We start from the raw sequence: 17184 nt of genomic DNA on the forward strand, positions 1-17184 counted from the left end.
TAATTCGTAAAAATCTCATTAATCCATTGAAATTATTTTCGAAAAAAGATAAATTAAAAATATAAGAATTTTAATTTCTTTGTTAGATTAACAAAAAACATTAAAAACAAAAATATATTTAAAAGAATTAAATATATTTCAAAAGAATTTTTACTTAAGCAAAGAGTATTTTATTAATAAAAATTCATTAAAATGGAAATATTTAATTTCTCAATATTATTAGGATATTAATGATTAATTTATAGGATATCAATAAGTTTGACCAGATAATTCTTGCTTGCTATTTTTCAAAATTAGAATAATTATTAGAAAGTTGCTAGAATTGTTACTCACTACTTATAAAAATACTTGCTTATCAAAATAGCTATATCTTAAAAAAAATAAAGGATTGATTTAATGTAACTATAAATAGATACAATTATTTTATTTTGGTAAAAAATGTTTATTTATAGATACAACGCGATTCACACACTTTTGTGACTGATATGTAGCTTTAATCAATGTGTATTCAATATATAAAGTTTGAAGATATTATAAGTTAAACTGTATGATTTCTTTGGCACAATCGCATTGATTATATTGTATCATTTTAAATCTATAGAACATTTTATATATAATATATAATCCTATTTATAGAGAGAGGATATATATCTTTATAAAAAATATAAATTTTTCACAATGATACATAAACAATGCACAAGCACAATACTTCAAGACAATACTAAATATTTGTAGAAAAATAGTCTATTTATACTAAGTACTTAATTTATAGTATAAGTATTTAATATTATATAATAATTCTTATCATATATATAAGTTTGTTTTATTAATTGTTTTTCTTTTTCAGATGTCTCTTTTCAATTATGCAAAATACTTATACAACTTTATTAATTATTCTGTAAACATATAATGTGGGAATATAATAAATCAGTTATTAAGTTATAAATTTTTAGCATTACAATAATCATATTAAAAATTATTATATTATAGATATATAAAAAAATTTAATTATTTAATTGAATTGATGCTATTTTTACAAATTGTAATTATATAGAATTGTGGAATATGCCATTAATTGATAGACTATACCTAAAAATAGGATTTATGCAATCAAACAAATAGTAAACATAGCTGAAAGCTTAGTTTAGGTAAAACTTGAGGATAGAAATAAAAATGTAATCGAAAGCATGGTAATTATTAATGATGCTCGACAAACAAAATATATATAGCAAATATGTATAGCTTACAAGTAATATTATATAAGGAATGCGTGATGTCTACTGTTCCAATATTAATTACGGAATAGCTTCCTGAATGAGAAACACTATTTGTGATAATAAATTACATGATCAAATTTTCTTAACGACTAAATGCAAGAAATAAATATATTTAATAACAAAAACGTACACTATTAAACATATCGTCTATTTTTTGGCGTTTTATGACATCTTCGTCTTCCGAAAATTGCAATGATACAAATGATTACTATCGCTACAAGAACTGAGCTTATAGCCCATACTGCTTTGCTAGTGTTAATTTGATGTGTGTTGTCTTGTGTATCGTCGAAAGCATCAAGCGTTAATGATTTATTCAAAGAAGTTTTGTTTGAGGAGTTTAAGTCAGAATTATTTAGCTTATCTTCTCGAATATACATAGAAGATTTAGTATCTAAAGATTTCTCTACTTTTGTAGGCATGTTTTTCGCATTACTTGTTATTTTATGTGGTGATGACGTGGCTTTTGTTGTTGTACTGATTATGGTATTAGTTGGTTGTGGTGTCACAGGAGCATTGATCTCTTGCAAAACATCTTTTTCTAATTCTTGAAGTTCTTTATCTGCTATCGTTCCAGATTTATATTTGAACTCTTTTTCATTTTCTTCGATAAATTCTTCCAGCGGTGTAAAGTAAGAAATAAGAGCATCTGCGGATACATCATCTATATTAATGAATTTGTCCAGAATATCTTGCCAATGAAGGGCTCCACCCTGTTGAATCATTTTTCTATGCACAAACATAAAAATATTAATATAAAAACTTTTTCATATATTAAATATAAATATATTCTCAATATCTCACGTCATTTTCATATTAAATTAACTTACATTATATTGCCATTTATTAATTTTCCATCAATTTCACTGTATCTAACTTCAGTCGAGTCTAGAGTATATTCGTATAATAGAAAAGATACCATTATGCCGAGAATTTTGCTGTAATAAATTTTTTATTATTATTATGGAAGTATAGTACAAAATTATTATATTTCTTTGCATTACATATGCACATACACATACATATGATATACTTACGGAAGGTATGGTTTATTCATAATAATATGATTGTCATCTAAGAAAGTGGGATTATCTGTATTAATAGAAGAGACACCTTCGTATTCTTCCCTGGTACATACAATTATGTTCATATTATAATTATAAAAATATACTCTGTAAATTTTGGATTGTGTATTAAATATTATAATACCTGTATTCCCACCATGATGATACCAAGTTTGCAGGATCAGTAATATTCTCTTGAATTGCATTTAATCTCCACAGATCAGCAGCGTAATAATATGCTAATCGTGGAAGTACATTCAAGGCGGTGAGCATTAAAGATACAATCATCTGTTGTTCATTATCATTAGTACTATTCATCAAATGAGTATGATTCAACCATGCAGGACTCACTGATAATATTCCAAATAATGTAGATATGCCTTCTTCTAAACCTATAAGACCAAATATTTTTAATATTGAATTATTTTAACGTTCCAAACAATTTCATATTGACATGTATACATATATTTACACTCAAATATTTCTTTACCTGAATATCTGTTAATTGTATTAAGAATAGGAGTGCTTTCTATAATCATTTGATTAAATAGAATTTTCCCCATATCTTCGTGAGCTCTCAAGAAATTGCTCACGGTAGCTTTGGAACAAGTAGACACTCTAAAATAATAATTACATTTTTTGTAAAGTATTGCTAAACTGTAAAGACTGTAATAATACTCGTATTCAAAGTTTTGCTACAACCGCATATAAAATATACAAAAAAGATAGCTGCATAAGATCCAAGATATAATATCTTTTTCTATCAGTTAATTTTTGATAGTCAATTTTTCATAGTTCAGAATCCCAACAAGGGATTCGGGATATTAAATAGATATTTGAAATTGGACAGATAAATGAGAGAAATTATCTGTATTATTTCTTACTTGAGAAAAATTAGAATTTAATTTTTACATAAATTATATATAAATCTTTTAGGAATTAAATATAATTTATTTTGTTTCATTATGTCGATATTATATGTTATTGGTCCAATTGTTAGTGCTATATATAATTATAAACAACGATAATATGTATATTATATTATCCCAGATAGCATCGAGTCTAAAAAATGATTAAAAAGATAACATATTTTTTATAAAGATGTCTTTTAGTGAGAACATAATTATAAATATAGTTGTAGTGATGCAAGAATGATTAATATACATTATATGTTTCACTAAAACTTATTATAATTTTGATCACTAAAAGATGATTGTAAACATTTTTTAATTGTCTTTAAAGTTTCTTTTAGACATTTTTCAATCATTTTAATTACATATATAAGTGGAATTAAAATTTAATAAATTTATCGCGTTATATACTAATGTTATATAACAAAATATAACATACTACTATTATAACAAAACTAAATATTACAAATAATATTGTATAAGTATTATTAGTAAGTTATAATTCTCCATTTGTAAATGTAATATATATTTCTACATAGCACGGTTGCAGAAACATTATATAAATATTTCAATGTAAAAATGGAATATATCATATACATTGAATAATTAACAATACTCAATATAATTAAATAAATAATAAATTAATAAATTTAGTTAACTTAATTCATAAAATTAAAAATGTTATTTATATAGAAATTAGACTCTACTTTACATCTTAAGTAAATAATGAACAGATGATTTTCACTCTTTTGGACATTTATCTTTCTTCTTTGTTCGATTTCTAAACAAACAGTTTAATATCTTTCCGGTCTTGAGATTTTATCAAAAATTAAACTGATAGAAATAATTATTATACTTCTAATCTTGCTACTAGTTGCTTACTACTTGCTCTTTGTGAACTTTATATAATTTTCATGATTACAAATACAAGATAAATATAAATAGTTAATAAAACATACACACATAAACTGTATATTTTTTAAATATTTTTTATATTAAAATATATTAACACAAGAAAAAGGAAACACTTTTTAAATGTTCAAAATTGCGTAATTTTCAAAACGCTAGAACTTTGACGAAAAATTATCATACACAAAAAATTTAAAAAATTAAGTTATTAGTGATAAGCATTATTAAAAAAATATATATGTATGTAGTTAGTCTTTTAAGATTGTAACTTGGCTAAAATAATAGTAGAAAAATTTAAGAAAAAAGTGTTTCATATATAGGCAAAATATTGCAATTATTTCATAGTTTCCGAGAAAAATTTGTTTATCATGAATGTTACAAATATGTAATTTTAAAAAATAAGACATTATGTCCTTTTTTATGATTTAAAACTAAGAAGATAAATTTTTAAAAATAGCTAAAAGCTATTTTTTAAAAATTTTTATCTTCTTAGTTTTAAATCATAAAAGAGGACATAATGTCTTATTTTTTAAAATTAAAACGAAAACTTCAAACTTTAATACAAACTTCAAGCTTTAAAATGCTATTTTTTTTCTTTGTGAAGATTTTTCACCAAATCTCAAGTTTGAAAATTGCGTAATTTTGAGTGTTTGAAAGGTATATTTCTTATTTTTTTATTCAGTATTGCATACTAAAAATGATAATTTCAATATTAATATCGAAATCAAGGTGTGCAGATTCGAAAAGGAACAATAAAAGTAAAAAAACTGTTGAATTCATTATCAAAAAAATATATCAAAGTTACTTTTTCATTATAGATGAACTTTCTAACATTAACATATCAGTTATTGAAAAAAGTAACTGACGTTAACTGTAAAGCGTTATTTTTTTATATATGTACATACCTCATTGTACCATCATGACAGAAATTTAATAATCTGGAAGGACAACTTTGGTTGAATTCGCTTTTATCCCAAAATTCTGCTTGTGGAACTTGTTTCAATAATATGGAGCCCAATTTGGATGCAGTCTTATACAGAGATTTTCCAACATATTTCTACAATTTTAATTTAATAAAAAATTTTATATATTACAATAATAATTATAATCTGTAAGTTTAATATAAAACATGAAACAGTAATATCTCTACCTTAGTCCAAAGATTCTTTTTAATATCATAGATTAATTCTGAATACGGTAATACATCTGATGATACATCTGTCCAGTCATATCTTTGTAAGCCACCTTTCAGATAAAATCATACAAATTCAAAGATTAGGAATTCTAAGATTTAGCAATTGTTTGTTCATCATTTTTATCATATATTTTTAATGTTCTTTTTTATATCTTTTTTATATACGATATTTCATATTATAAAATAAATTTAATAAAAATGTAAGCTTTAAATCGATAGTTTTGATTAACTTGTTTTTCAGTGAATCTTCCAATATTATATACATATTATGTTATTTCTTTTAAAAATGAAAACGATCCAAGTTATTTGCATTTAATGTTATATGTAAAGAAAAAAATATCAAATAAAATTCATTATCATAAATAATTATCTCTTACCAAGTAAGTAAGCAGGAAGTGTGTCATTTACAGCAAACTCATACTTTTGAGCTAAGTTCATGCTGATGAATTTTACGATCTTCTTATAAAGATTATTGATCCGACTCCATTCATTATTTATTTTATCATACCCATCAGAATATCCTGACAGCATTTCCCAATATTCTTCAACATTTTTGGCACCTATAATCAAATATTTAAATACTATGTATATTCAAAATTTACTAAGCATTATACTTTTCACACATTTTTTACACATAATTATTCATGCCATGATCATGCAATATTCATAATTATTTACGCAATATTCTAATCAATACTAACCATTTTCTTTTGCAGCCTTAGTAACAAGTTGTAAATTGTTTGAATAATTTGTAACTAATGGTATTAATTGACGATACCAATTATTCCAAACAGTTTGTTTATCCTCGAGTTTTCCACTATGAGAGAGAAAATATTCCACATCTAAATTCACACAATTATAAATATTATATTAATATGTACAATTTGTAAATTAAAACAAAATCTTTATATGTACGAAATATATATAACATAATACAATATATGTAACAGAAATTATTAGTGAAATTTTACATTCTTACATTTTATATAAGTAGTTAATCAAATTATAGTAAAATCATAATAAAATATACCTTCTCGTGAATAGTTCTGTGATTTATTTGTATGACTAATGATTGGTTGCAGTTCCATAATACCAGCAAAATGTATAAGCTGTAAGATAGTTTAACACATTTTAAAGTTTATTATGTACTAAAATTAAAAATTATAAAAGCTAAAAGTCTCTTACTTTTTCCCAATCTTTGTCTTTCAACAGTGTATCACCTGGTTTTTTAATTACATCATATTTATATTGAAGAGATTGATCGAGCCGTTCTTTCGTGTCCTCTGTTTTATTAATTACCTCATTTTTCCACGTTTTGATAGATTCCGCATAACTATATTGTTGTATTTCCTAAAAAAATAATAAAACAAATAAATTTAATTTACAAAAAAACAAGATATGTACACGATACATACATATATAATTAAATAAGTGCAAATTTGATAATATGTTACATATTTACCCATATTGATAATGTTTTATTCGAAGGTGAAATAATGAATGACCATTGAACATTGGCAGTACTGTAACATGCATCTTCATAATCCAATTCAATTAATTGTAAAAAAGCTTTGATTTCATCTTCTGAGAGATTGTCATTCAGCGGAGCAGTGGTTATACAGACAATAAGATTAAAAATGATCCAGTTCCATTTCGATAGCATCCCTTTAATCTGTAAATTAAATGCAATTGGATTTTTAAATAATCAGAGCACAGGCATTTTATAACAGAAAAAGCAAGAATATGATATGTTAATTATTTATTAACGATATTTGATATCATAAATTTTTTACATGCATACCTAAACAGGCCCAAATCAGGAGAAATCTTGCCAAGTGTCTGTTATAAATTATTGTCAGCAAAAAAAGGTTATAAATTTAGTAGAGCTGTTATTACCATAGACTTCTATATATCTACTAGACTATTAACACGACCATATTGCAGTGAGATGCGAAACAAGGGCAGCCATTTACATTTTAGGCAGAATTTAAATCAGGTGTACCGGATAAAATTTGATGACATATCACTTGACAAGACATGATTGTAAACACGTGAACGTTTAAAGTAAAAAATCAAGTATATAAATGTATATATGCACATAAAAGAATAAAAATGCCAATGATTTATAACATACTTGGCTGTTTAAGTAGATATTCTTAGAAAAAAATATCAAATTTTCTTCAGTAAGCATATAACCTATTTTTCTTATTCTTTTTAAAAACTTTAACTAGACTTTTCTATCAGATAAAATGTAATTTTTTACTTAAATTAAATTTTTATATATTGTTAAATATAATGAAATATTTATAATAATACTTCACATCTAATACTCAATGCTATATACATTAAATATTTATAAATCAACTTTCATATGAAATATTGCAGCTTTCCCTTTAAAAGTAAGTGGCGATTGATAGCCTCGTTGAATACAGTTAAAAAAGAAAATTGGATTCCAAGTTAATATCATACAATCTGTAATGAACATCTTACTACAAATGATTATTTGAAATGTCCAAAGACGCAGAAGACATATTTAAAAACAACAATATCCTTTATATTTCCTTCATCGTAAAAAGCAATAAAAGAAATCAAGGAAAATGGATAATGAAAATAAGGAAAATGAGATAGATAATATAGAATAGAGATAATGAAAATAAGGAAAATGAGATGGATAATATAGAATAGAGATCATAACGATAATAAACAAAAATAACACATCTCATGAGAGAAATTTTACAAATATTCACATTGAGATACACAGTACAATTTTTCTGATAATAACTTGAATAGACATTTAACAAAATCTCTTGATAGACATCTCTTGAATAGACATTTAACAAAAACCGAGGTGTAATGATAATGAACATGAATATAATTCGCTAAATATTCAGTTATCGATTATTAGTAAATTATTAATAAATTAATTCTCTAAATATATTCTTAAAGGAAAAAGAAAAAAAAATATCAGACATTAAATTTTATTTTCTTTACAATTTTTGTATATTTAAAATGAAATACATTTTTATTTCGGAGCAAAAAAAAGAATAAAAGATAAAAAATGTAAAAAAGCTGCAAGTAAAATAGATTTATCGTGTATTTACCTTCAATAAAATCGAACGTCGTTTCGCTCGACTTTCGTTTACACACTATTGAAAACAGTATGACACAAAGTGTGAATGAGTCAGAATTTTCTCTCTCTCTCAACAAAGAGGTATCAACTGTATAGAGATTGAACTGATTATCTGACACGAAAGATGGTCTCACGCTGATCAAAGTTCATTAAGAAGAGAAATCCACTGAGAGCGAACTCGTGTATAATAGATCAGCAATATATAATTAAACGTTATATTAACATGCTTGGACTTTGACGTCGCGCAGTACACGTCTACAATATAACTGACTAATCATGTCAGGACTTGGCCAAGTTGTGATCGATCGAAATTCCATCGTATCACGCCACATTTTCAACGTCAGTGCATGACTATGCGTATCTGTGACATTTACTATTACTCATTCTTTCGTCACCTATATCAAAGAAGAAAAAACCGCAAGCTTTGATTTGACTTACAATAGACTGGCCAACCTGATGTTTTTTCACAAAAGACGTCTAGATCACGGTCTTTTACTCGGAGTAAAAGACCGTGACCTAGATTCGTATTTGTATAATCAAATTAGAGAGAAATCTGAAAGGATCTACGCCACTATTTTCATATGATGCTTTTCAGTTGTTGCAATAGCGTCACCTGCATTTTGGAGCTTGGGAATTACAGGTTCTCTTTTCCTTTGACAAAAGCCCGGTGCATGATCGTACTAGAACTGTAGATCAAAAGTATAAAAACATTATATAGATTTATCAAGTTTTATTAGTTGGGCGTAATCTTGTTTCATTTTAGTACATGTTATAGAAAGCAATATATTGTTGAAATATTATTGTTGAAATATTAATCTTGAAGAATATTAGAGTAAACATAAGTTATTCAATTTTCCTGTCTTCTGTAGAAGTCAGAGAAGTTTCTGTAGAAGTCAGAGAAATACCTTTCAAGTAATTACGTAATAAATAAACGGACTGTTTGTATAACAAAATGATGAACAATCAACATGTTATAAGAGCCTAAGCCGAAATATTACGTGACCATGATTCAACACAAAATCTTGCAACACAAACAATTGCGCTGCTTTTCTGCTGATGCAAGCACTGCTATCAGTGTATCAATTTTGTTGTCAATCTTTAAGGATAACATGTAGACGTTATAATCACTTATATTGTCCTATGCTAAGGAATTTTTACCTATATCAAACGCGATTAATCAGGAATTGGTATCTAATCAGAACATGAATAAACGGATATCATTCTTTTAAAAACTACTGACAATTTAAAATGAAAAATCGTAAACATTTTTATTACTTAAATTTATAAAGACCTTCTTGTGCTAAAATATTTTGCTTTACAAATTTTTTGATATATATATACACTCAATTTAAATTTTATAAATACGTGCATATATATTGTACGTATGCATATGCGCGCGTGCATGTCGATGCAGGGAGAATTAAGAATTATAAACAATATTTATATCATCCCATGTACTTATTAATTTAATTATATCCTTTTATATATATTGGCATTGTTATATTACACGTAAAGTGAGTCACAATATCGTACAATTATTGTACAAATTAAGTATGATGTAAAGTTCCACAATTTCTATATCATACCTTGTATAATTATTTTGAAAATCAAATGTAAAATGATCAATGCAATCATTGCAATCAATGAGTTTACTTTGAAAGTACCTTGTAAGAAATTTACGATGTTGCGAAATATAAAGTAAATATATGTATAAGCAGATATAGTTATATTGAGAAAATATTAAAATGGAGATTAAATACAAATCAACAATAATTCCAATAAAGTAGTACTAAGAGTATAATGCCTGACGTGTAATGAATCCATATATTATTTAATAAAACAAATTATTAATAAAATGCATAATCGTATGTTGCATGTGGCACAATTTAGTCGATAATGCAAATTAAAAATCGAATAGGACTATTCATCAATATTATCGGGATCCACATCATCAGGTAGCATAGAATATTTGTTTGAAGCTACAAAATTCTGCAAGAAAAAGATATTCATTAATATATTAATAGTTTTACATATTAATAGTTATATAATTATTAATAGTTTTATATAATAATTAAATTTTCTCACCGGAGCTTGTTCATCTTTAGCCTTTGGCATTCTGCTAATTTCATCCTTCTCTTTGTCTTTACGGTCTCTATGATTAACAAAGTAAATAAAATATAGATAAACGCAAAATAGATTTTAGATATAAATATATTCATAAGTATCATTCTTTGTCAATACCTTTCCACCGCACGAGCATCTTTTTCAGTGGATTTATGATGTACTTTAAGTGTTGTCGGCTCAGGACGCGAAGTTGGCGATGTTTTGGATTCATTTTCTTCTATTTTGCAAATACATTTCAGTTAAATATATTTCACATAAGTCACATTTATTAGAACTTTTTTTTAAAGAATTAAAAACAAAGATTTCATAGGTATCTGAAAAATAATGTTTACCAGAACGCGCTGAAGCAAATTGAGATCGCGGCGCGGATCTCTCAACTCGAGCACCTCTATCTTCCTCCGATCGCCAAGTCGGTCGACCTCTTTCTTTGTCATCGCGTCCTTCCTATAAATCATTATTTAGTGCGTGTTAAATCATTTTTTAAATATTCCAAATATATTACTTTATGTTCAAATTAAAACACTTACGCCATTACGTCGACCCGAAATACCATCTTTACGTTCTTTGTTGTCCCTGGAAGAAAAATATTAAAATTTTTAATAAAAGACTGAGTGCTCTTTTATATGTAAATTTACAGTAAAATAAATAACTTTTTCAGTAGCGAATAATTTTGTCAGTACAGGACAAAAGCAGAAAATTTTTTGAAAATTGCTATAAAATACTCTTATTACAACTCAATTGCTACATATGTTATTGTATACAGCTTTTAATATACATTATGCAGTATACATTGATACATCCAACTGAGTTCGTTATGTACAGCTATGTAGACTACGCATATTATTCTGTGGTTTGCTAATTACGATATAGAGAGGGCATTAATATTGGTGAAGATATACATGAAGAAGTTCAAAAGTTACTCAAGACAAAAGTTATTCAAGACAAAATTATCAAGTTCTATTATACCAAAAACATGATAACATAATACCTTAATGTGAAATGATGAGATTTGATAATTAGAAAAATCAGCAAATAAAAATCACATGAGACTTCAAAATAATCAACAATAAATAAAAAAGGAATGGCTAAAATTTTGTGCATTTAGGGATGGCAAAATGACCAATGGTAAAGATATTTCCATAAACCGAATGCCTTTGACATGTAAAATTATTCCAGAATTTCATTAATTCAATCAAGAATATATTTCTGTTTATCCATAATGAATCATAAGAACAGTTTCAAATGATGGTTAAATATGACAGCTCAAACATCAATATCGGTATATTAAACTATTAAATAAAAACACTTTCAACTTCTTATGATTCATTATGAATACACAGTCGCGCGCACGCGGACTGTGTATCACACAGGATGATACCAAAGATCCAGCCAGACTATGTGATTTAGTAGGAAACTTAATATTCTAAACAAAGTTTCCTATAAACACATACACTCAATTTATATAAATATACATGCACGTTTATGTTTTATTAATGGCCATTATTCCATTGCACAGCAGAAAATCATTGCATCCATTTTCGAGATTTGGATTTAGTCACAAGTAAAAAATAGCGCGGACGCTACATATGCGCTATACAATTGAGACGAAGCCAACGAAATTCTCTTCTTGTCTAGCGATTATATTAATAGCACAGCATGAATCAAATAAAGATTATATTAGCAATATCGAAAAATGGATATAGATAAATAATTCCAAATCTCAAAAGTGAATATAATGGCGCTGTGCAAGAAATTTAATTGTTGCATTAAAAGAAAAATGTCGATCGTTTTAGGCTCCAATTTTAGGATCTTATCTATAGATGTATAATTATTACATACATCTCTTCTCGGGACCGTGATTCGGCATAAGATTTGGCAAGACGTTCTTCTATTTCTCGTTCACGAGCAGTAGTATCTACAGGTTTCGCAGCGCCGAAAATATTAACTGCCGGTACAGGCGTAGGAGCTGGAGTTCGTTGAGTTGGTTCCGATCCTGTTGTTGATTTCGATTCCACCGAACTATCTTTAGTTTGATCTTCCGAAGTTGCAGTAGATTCCACGGGTTTCGTGCGAGGCTGCAGTTGCAGTTTCGGTCTTTGTCGCGGCTCGGCTAAATAATTATAATTACATTGAGATATAAATAACTCAATTAAAAATAAAACATATTTGTTGATGTATCATATTCTGTGGATAATTATACGCTTACGTTTCGTATCTTGTCGGCGATCCCAATCGGAATCGCCATAATTGCGACGGGGTCCAAAACTGCTACTTTTGTCCCCGTCTCGATCTTTACTTCTTCCTCTATCGCTATAACGATTCCAGTCTCTATCTTTACTATCATCTCTGAAGCCACTTCTTTCTTTAAATCCTTTATCATTGTTATCTCTTTCGCGCCATGCACCAGGCTTATTATCATAATCATGTCCTATTGAACACAAAAATATTTTTATTGTAAAATTATTCTCCTGAAGAATAATTTTTATTTAAATTTGTAAATATGCAATTTAGAAAGAGCATACATACTTTCTCTATCATCTCGCCCATCTCTATTGCCAAATCGATCTTTATCATATCGACTGCGATAAGAATCTTCATCCAGCTCTTCACGCGGTCCGCTTCTCCAATCGCCAGATGTACGCTCTGGATCATCGTAATTATCCCTACGATTGTCTCTGCCCATTCTACCGCCTCGACGATCATCATTACTACTGTTTGAAACTTCAATTCTTACTCGTCTCGTCTTTATAGTCTATAAGAAAAAGAATATTTTTAATAATTTCAATAGCTCACAAATTATGATGTCGCTAATAAGTATCATTAAATATTATTTACTTACTGTGTTTGTCATAGAAAGGGCATCAATTAGACTTTGGCGATCTTCGAATTCGACATACCCATAGCCCCTAATTTTATTTGCATCTTTCGGTAAACGCATATTAGAAATCTGTGCGAAAAGATAATACATAAAATAATACATAAAATAAATTGTAATTAATTTGTATAAAAATAGAAGAATTATTTTATTTTCATATTTGATAATCAAATTAATTAAAGAAATTTATGTAAGCAAAATCTTATATTAATTAAAATATTTGTAAAAATCGACCTTCATTTCTGCAAAAAATTCAGCTAAATCAGCTTCATCTACATCGTAAGGCAGATTGCTTATATAGGCTACATATGGAGGACTTGTAGGGATATTTTCTTCATCAATTCCAGGTCCTCGTGCAGCTCGAGGAGCTGTTGGTAAAATAACTGGATCTTTGCTGCTTCTTGATGAGTATCCTTCTGTAATATTTAAAAAAGTTGATGTAATAAGGAAAAATAATTTTATATGTTACAATATATACGCTACTATACAGAGTATCCAATAATAATTATATCATCTCTTGTGTGCAAATAAATCGGGTTAAACAGAAAAGTTCTCTATTGTTTTGCGATTTTCGCAATAATTAATGAGAAATTAATTAAAAACGATCGATTAATTTGCGAGTATTAGCAGACAATCCATTGTTATATTATTACTAGGCGCAGGAGTGTTTCGCCGTTCACACATATATTATCTTTTATAGAGTATTCCTCACACCGCTTCCTCGGGTACCTAATATTATATAACAATAGAAAAACCATCTAACCCGTTATCTGCATAAATGGAGTGATTATTACCGGACGCCCTGTACATTAATACAATGTCCTGTATATTAATACAAATTTATTGTCATGTAGAAGTTATATAGCATTCAAATATTTTATGCTTTATTATAAAATAGAATAATTTTTATGTATCTTACTTGTATATATGTATATACGTATATGTATATGATGTGTATATACATATATATGTACATGTGTGTGTGTGTGTATGTGTACATATAAAGATAGAACTCATAAATTATAAGTTATAATTTAGTATTCTTGATGTATATTCAGATAGCAAAATACTAACAGTCTATCAGCAATCATAATTTTGCAACAGATTACAGTATACTGCATTCTTATTATGCTTAATTTATGGCAGCATGCTGATATAGTATAACAGCGAAAGTACACCCAAAGTCCAACATTATTTATTGTTACATTGTGAAAGGATGTGTAGCACCTATATCAATACTAATAATATTAAATATTGATGAAAATGCAGCAAAAAATCAAACACAAGCTGCAGTTATGCCATGATAGCAGAAATGTGGAAAGAATATAGTGCAATTTATCAAATACTAATGATAGAAATACAGTAGAAACCGAGCACAATTTTCCATCACGATATGATACGTCAAAACGCGGCAAAGATAGAATATGCCTAGCAATTGTATGCACAACTAAATATAAGTATTATTGCACATATTACTGATAAGTCGCAAATTATTTATAATTGTTCAATTATAAATATAATATGTAATATATACAGGATGTCCCAGATCATCCATGTCACCCATTTAAAAAATAGTTATTTTAAAAAATGTTTCTTACAAAAGTTTTATTACTTCAATGGGGACATAAGATGGTATCATTAGTTTGATTTTGGATGAATGTGCCAAGGTTATATAAAGGTCAACTTGTTTTTTTAAATAGAACTTCCTATTTTTCATTGCATATTCTTGTGGTTTACTTCGAGAGCTTTTCAAAATAGTATAATAAAGTATTTTTTTATTAAGTACTTTTCGAGTTATGAGACTTGAAATAATTTCTTAATTTCATATAAACTATAAAATATCTCATAAAATATTCATTTTTCGATAATCTATCTCGGCACTTTTATGCACAAAATAATGAGATAAATCAATTGGTGTAAAGAAAACACATAATTGTTTTTAAGAAAAAATATGTAATTTATAATTAACAATTATATATTTTTTCTTAAAAACAACTGTTTTTTTTACACTAATTGATTCCTTTTATTATTTTATGCATAAAAGTATTGAAATAATGTCATCCAATGAATATTTTATGAGATATTTTATAGTTTATATAAAATTAAGAAATTATTTTAATCTCATAATTCGCGCACGAAAAGTATTTAACAAAAAAAATAATTTATTAAACACTTTTTGAAAATGTTTTGAAAAGCTCTGGAAGTAAGCTACAAAAATATGTAATAAAAAATAGCAAGTTCCAAAAAACAAAGTTGACTTTCACATGACCTTGGCATGTTCACCCATAGTCAAACCAATGGTACCATCTTATGTTCCCATTGAAGTAATAAAATCTTTATAGAAAACATTTTTTTAAATAACCACTTTTTTAGTTTTTAAATGGATGGTACAGATAGTCTAGGATACTTTGTATATATAACAAATGTTATATCATAGTTGTATTCTATATAATATAAATAATTAGAAGTTTAATAATTAATAAAATAATTAAGTTTAATAAGATAAAGATAATTAGTTTATTATTCATTTATAAAACTTGAGATTTATTTATCAATTGAACTCTTTTATTTTTTGCATCTTAAATATCAAATGGACAACCTTCTATTAATTCATACACAATTTCCAAACAGTCAGTTTGATATTCTAAATCTTCTGTTGGAATTATATCATAAATTAAGCTGATAAAAATAAATATTATCCTTTTAATCTCATTAGTTACAATCTTCATATTTACCCAGAATAAAAGGTTGAATACAAGATATATAGATTGTATGGTGGGAGAAAGAACCATAATCCGATATTACTATATCTTATATCAATATCTTATATCAATATTTCTCTACCATTTTCTTTAACAGACCCTGCTGTTTTTGTTATATTTTTATTGCTATTTTTTTGAGACAGTAATGCATATTGAATTTTTGCTGCACCTGTGCCGATGCTGAGATAGTAAATCATACTTGATTGCTGCTAGTTCTGCCTATATTATATAATGCATAACTTGCAATATATAATCTTAGCAGATTTGATTACAAGGTAAGTGCAAAAATATTATATTTATTTAATATTATATTTATTTAATAATATTTAATAACAAAGATTTGATTTTTACCATTTGTCACATGAAAATGACTTATCATTACCGCAACAAATTAATTGATTTTCTGAGACAACAGAACTGGATTCTCTTGGCTTACCATGATCATCCTCTACATCATCAACCCAATTCGAAGATTTCAGCGGTATATTAGGGGTCGGCCCACTTCCTTCAGCCAAGAACGACCACAGGTCGACAGTCTTGCCCTTCTTCTTCTTTCCCTTTTTTCCTACAGAACACACAAATTATCATTAGGAAATATCATTGCATCTCACCCAAGTGCACCACAGAGCTTGTATAATAAAAGCATGGTGAAAGGGGGACCACGTCACGCGTAGTTTGGTTAGGTGCAAGCGTGCGAGGCGAAAGAGTCAATGCGAATAATGCTATCGGAGTTATTTTGCTTCTGAAAAATCGCCCTTCACCGGAAATTATCATTGCGCGGAATAAAATGATACCTGAAGACATGATAAAGGTCGAAAATCGACGGAAATGCGTGTCAGTCTCTCAGAGTCTACGTGAATCGCACGACCAACCTTATGACCAGTGAAACATAAGATACATCTGTACGAGATGCGTATGCGTTCCAAAATTCAACCTATGG

General features: G+C 27.3%; 2 protein-coding genes across 5 annotated transcripts; both read right to left on the reverse strand.

The window, feature by feature from the left end:
* Positions 1-418: 418 nt before the first annotated feature.
* On the reverse strand, positions 419-9156 carry LOC145963807 (angiotensin-converting enzyme). Of its 3 annotated transcripts, XM_083086053.1 has the most exons (14): positions 8922-9156; positions 8455-8844; positions 6816-7025; positions 6539-6703; positions 6384-6462; positions 6055-6195; positions 5731-5913; positions 5309-5403; positions 5064-5215; positions 2829-2956; positions 2484-2730; positions 2312-2401; positions 2105-2212; positions 419-2003 (listed from the first exon to the last, which is right to left on the reverse strand). In XM_083086053.1, exons 3-14 carry the CDS (start codon positions 7014-7016, stop codon positions 1412-1414), a joined length of 2181 nt encoding a protein of 726 aa, XP_082942179.1. In that variant the 5' UTR covers positions 7017-7025; positions 8455-8844; positions 8922-9156; the 3' UTR covers positions 419-1411. The 3 variants fall into 3 exon arrangements, with proteins under 3 accessions (XP_082942179.1, XP_082942178.1, XP_082942180.1); XM_083086052.1 differs by having other exon boundaries at positions 8455-9156; XM_083086054.1 differs by lacking the exons at positions 8455-8844; positions 8922-9156 and adding an exon at positions 7155-7327.
* A 766-nt stretch (positions 9157-9922) lies between these two features.
* Positions 9923-17163, reverse strand: Eif4b (eukaryotic translation initiation factor 4B). Of its 2 annotated transcripts, none has more exons than XM_083086056.1 (12): positions 17039-17163; positions 16681-16809; positions 13717-13898; positions 13447-13554; positions 13134-13359; positions 12814-13035; positions 12447-12717; positions 11135-11180; positions 10940-11051; positions 10725-10821; positions 10569-10635; positions 9923-10472 (listed from the first exon to the last, which is right to left on the reverse strand). In XM_083086056.1, the coding sequence occupies exons 1-12, from the start codon at positions 17046-17048 to the stop codon at positions 10404-10406; spliced, it is 1539 nt and encodes a 512-aa protein (XP_082942182.1). In that variant the 5' UTR covers positions 17049-17163; the 3' UTR covers positions 9923-10403. The 2 variants fall into 2 exon arrangements, with proteins under 2 accessions (XP_082942182.1, XP_082942181.1); XM_083086055.1 differs by having other exon boundaries at positions 10725-10824.
* Positions 17164-17184: the final 21 nt, after the last annotated feature.

The sequence above is a fragment of the Camponotus vicinus genome, unplaced genomic scaffold, assembly GCF_025532165.1.
Source record: "Camponotus vicinus isolate PSW18456_S1 unplaced genomic scaffold, iyCamVici1.0 SCAF_13, whole genome shotgun sequence".
Classification (NCBI taxonomy): Eukaryota; Metazoa; Arthropoda; class Insecta; order Hymenoptera; family Formicidae; genus Camponotus; species Camponotus vicinus.

Coding starts and splice junctions, on each gene's coding strand:
- LOC145963807 (XM_083086053.1), bottom strand. CDS start 7,016: ATGCTATCGAAATGGAACTGGATCATTTTTAATCTTATTGTCTGTATA. Junction 2,957..5,063: donor TGTCATGATGGTACAATGAG/GTATGTACATAT, acceptor TTATTATTTTAG/AGTGTCTACTTGTTCCAAAG. Junction 2,213..2,311: donor ATGAATAAACCATACCTTCC/GTAAGTATATCA, acceptor AATTTATTACAG/CAAAATTCTCGGCATAATGG.
- Eif4b (XM_083086055.1), bottom strand. Junction 13,899..16,680: donor TGATGTAGAGGATGATCATG/GTAAGCCAAGAG, acceptor TAAATATTACAG/AAGGATACTCATCAAGAAGC. Junction 11,181..12,446: donor TCACGGTCCCGAGAAGAGAT/GTATGTAATAAT, acceptor TTTTTCTTCCAG/GGACAACAAAGAACGTAAAG.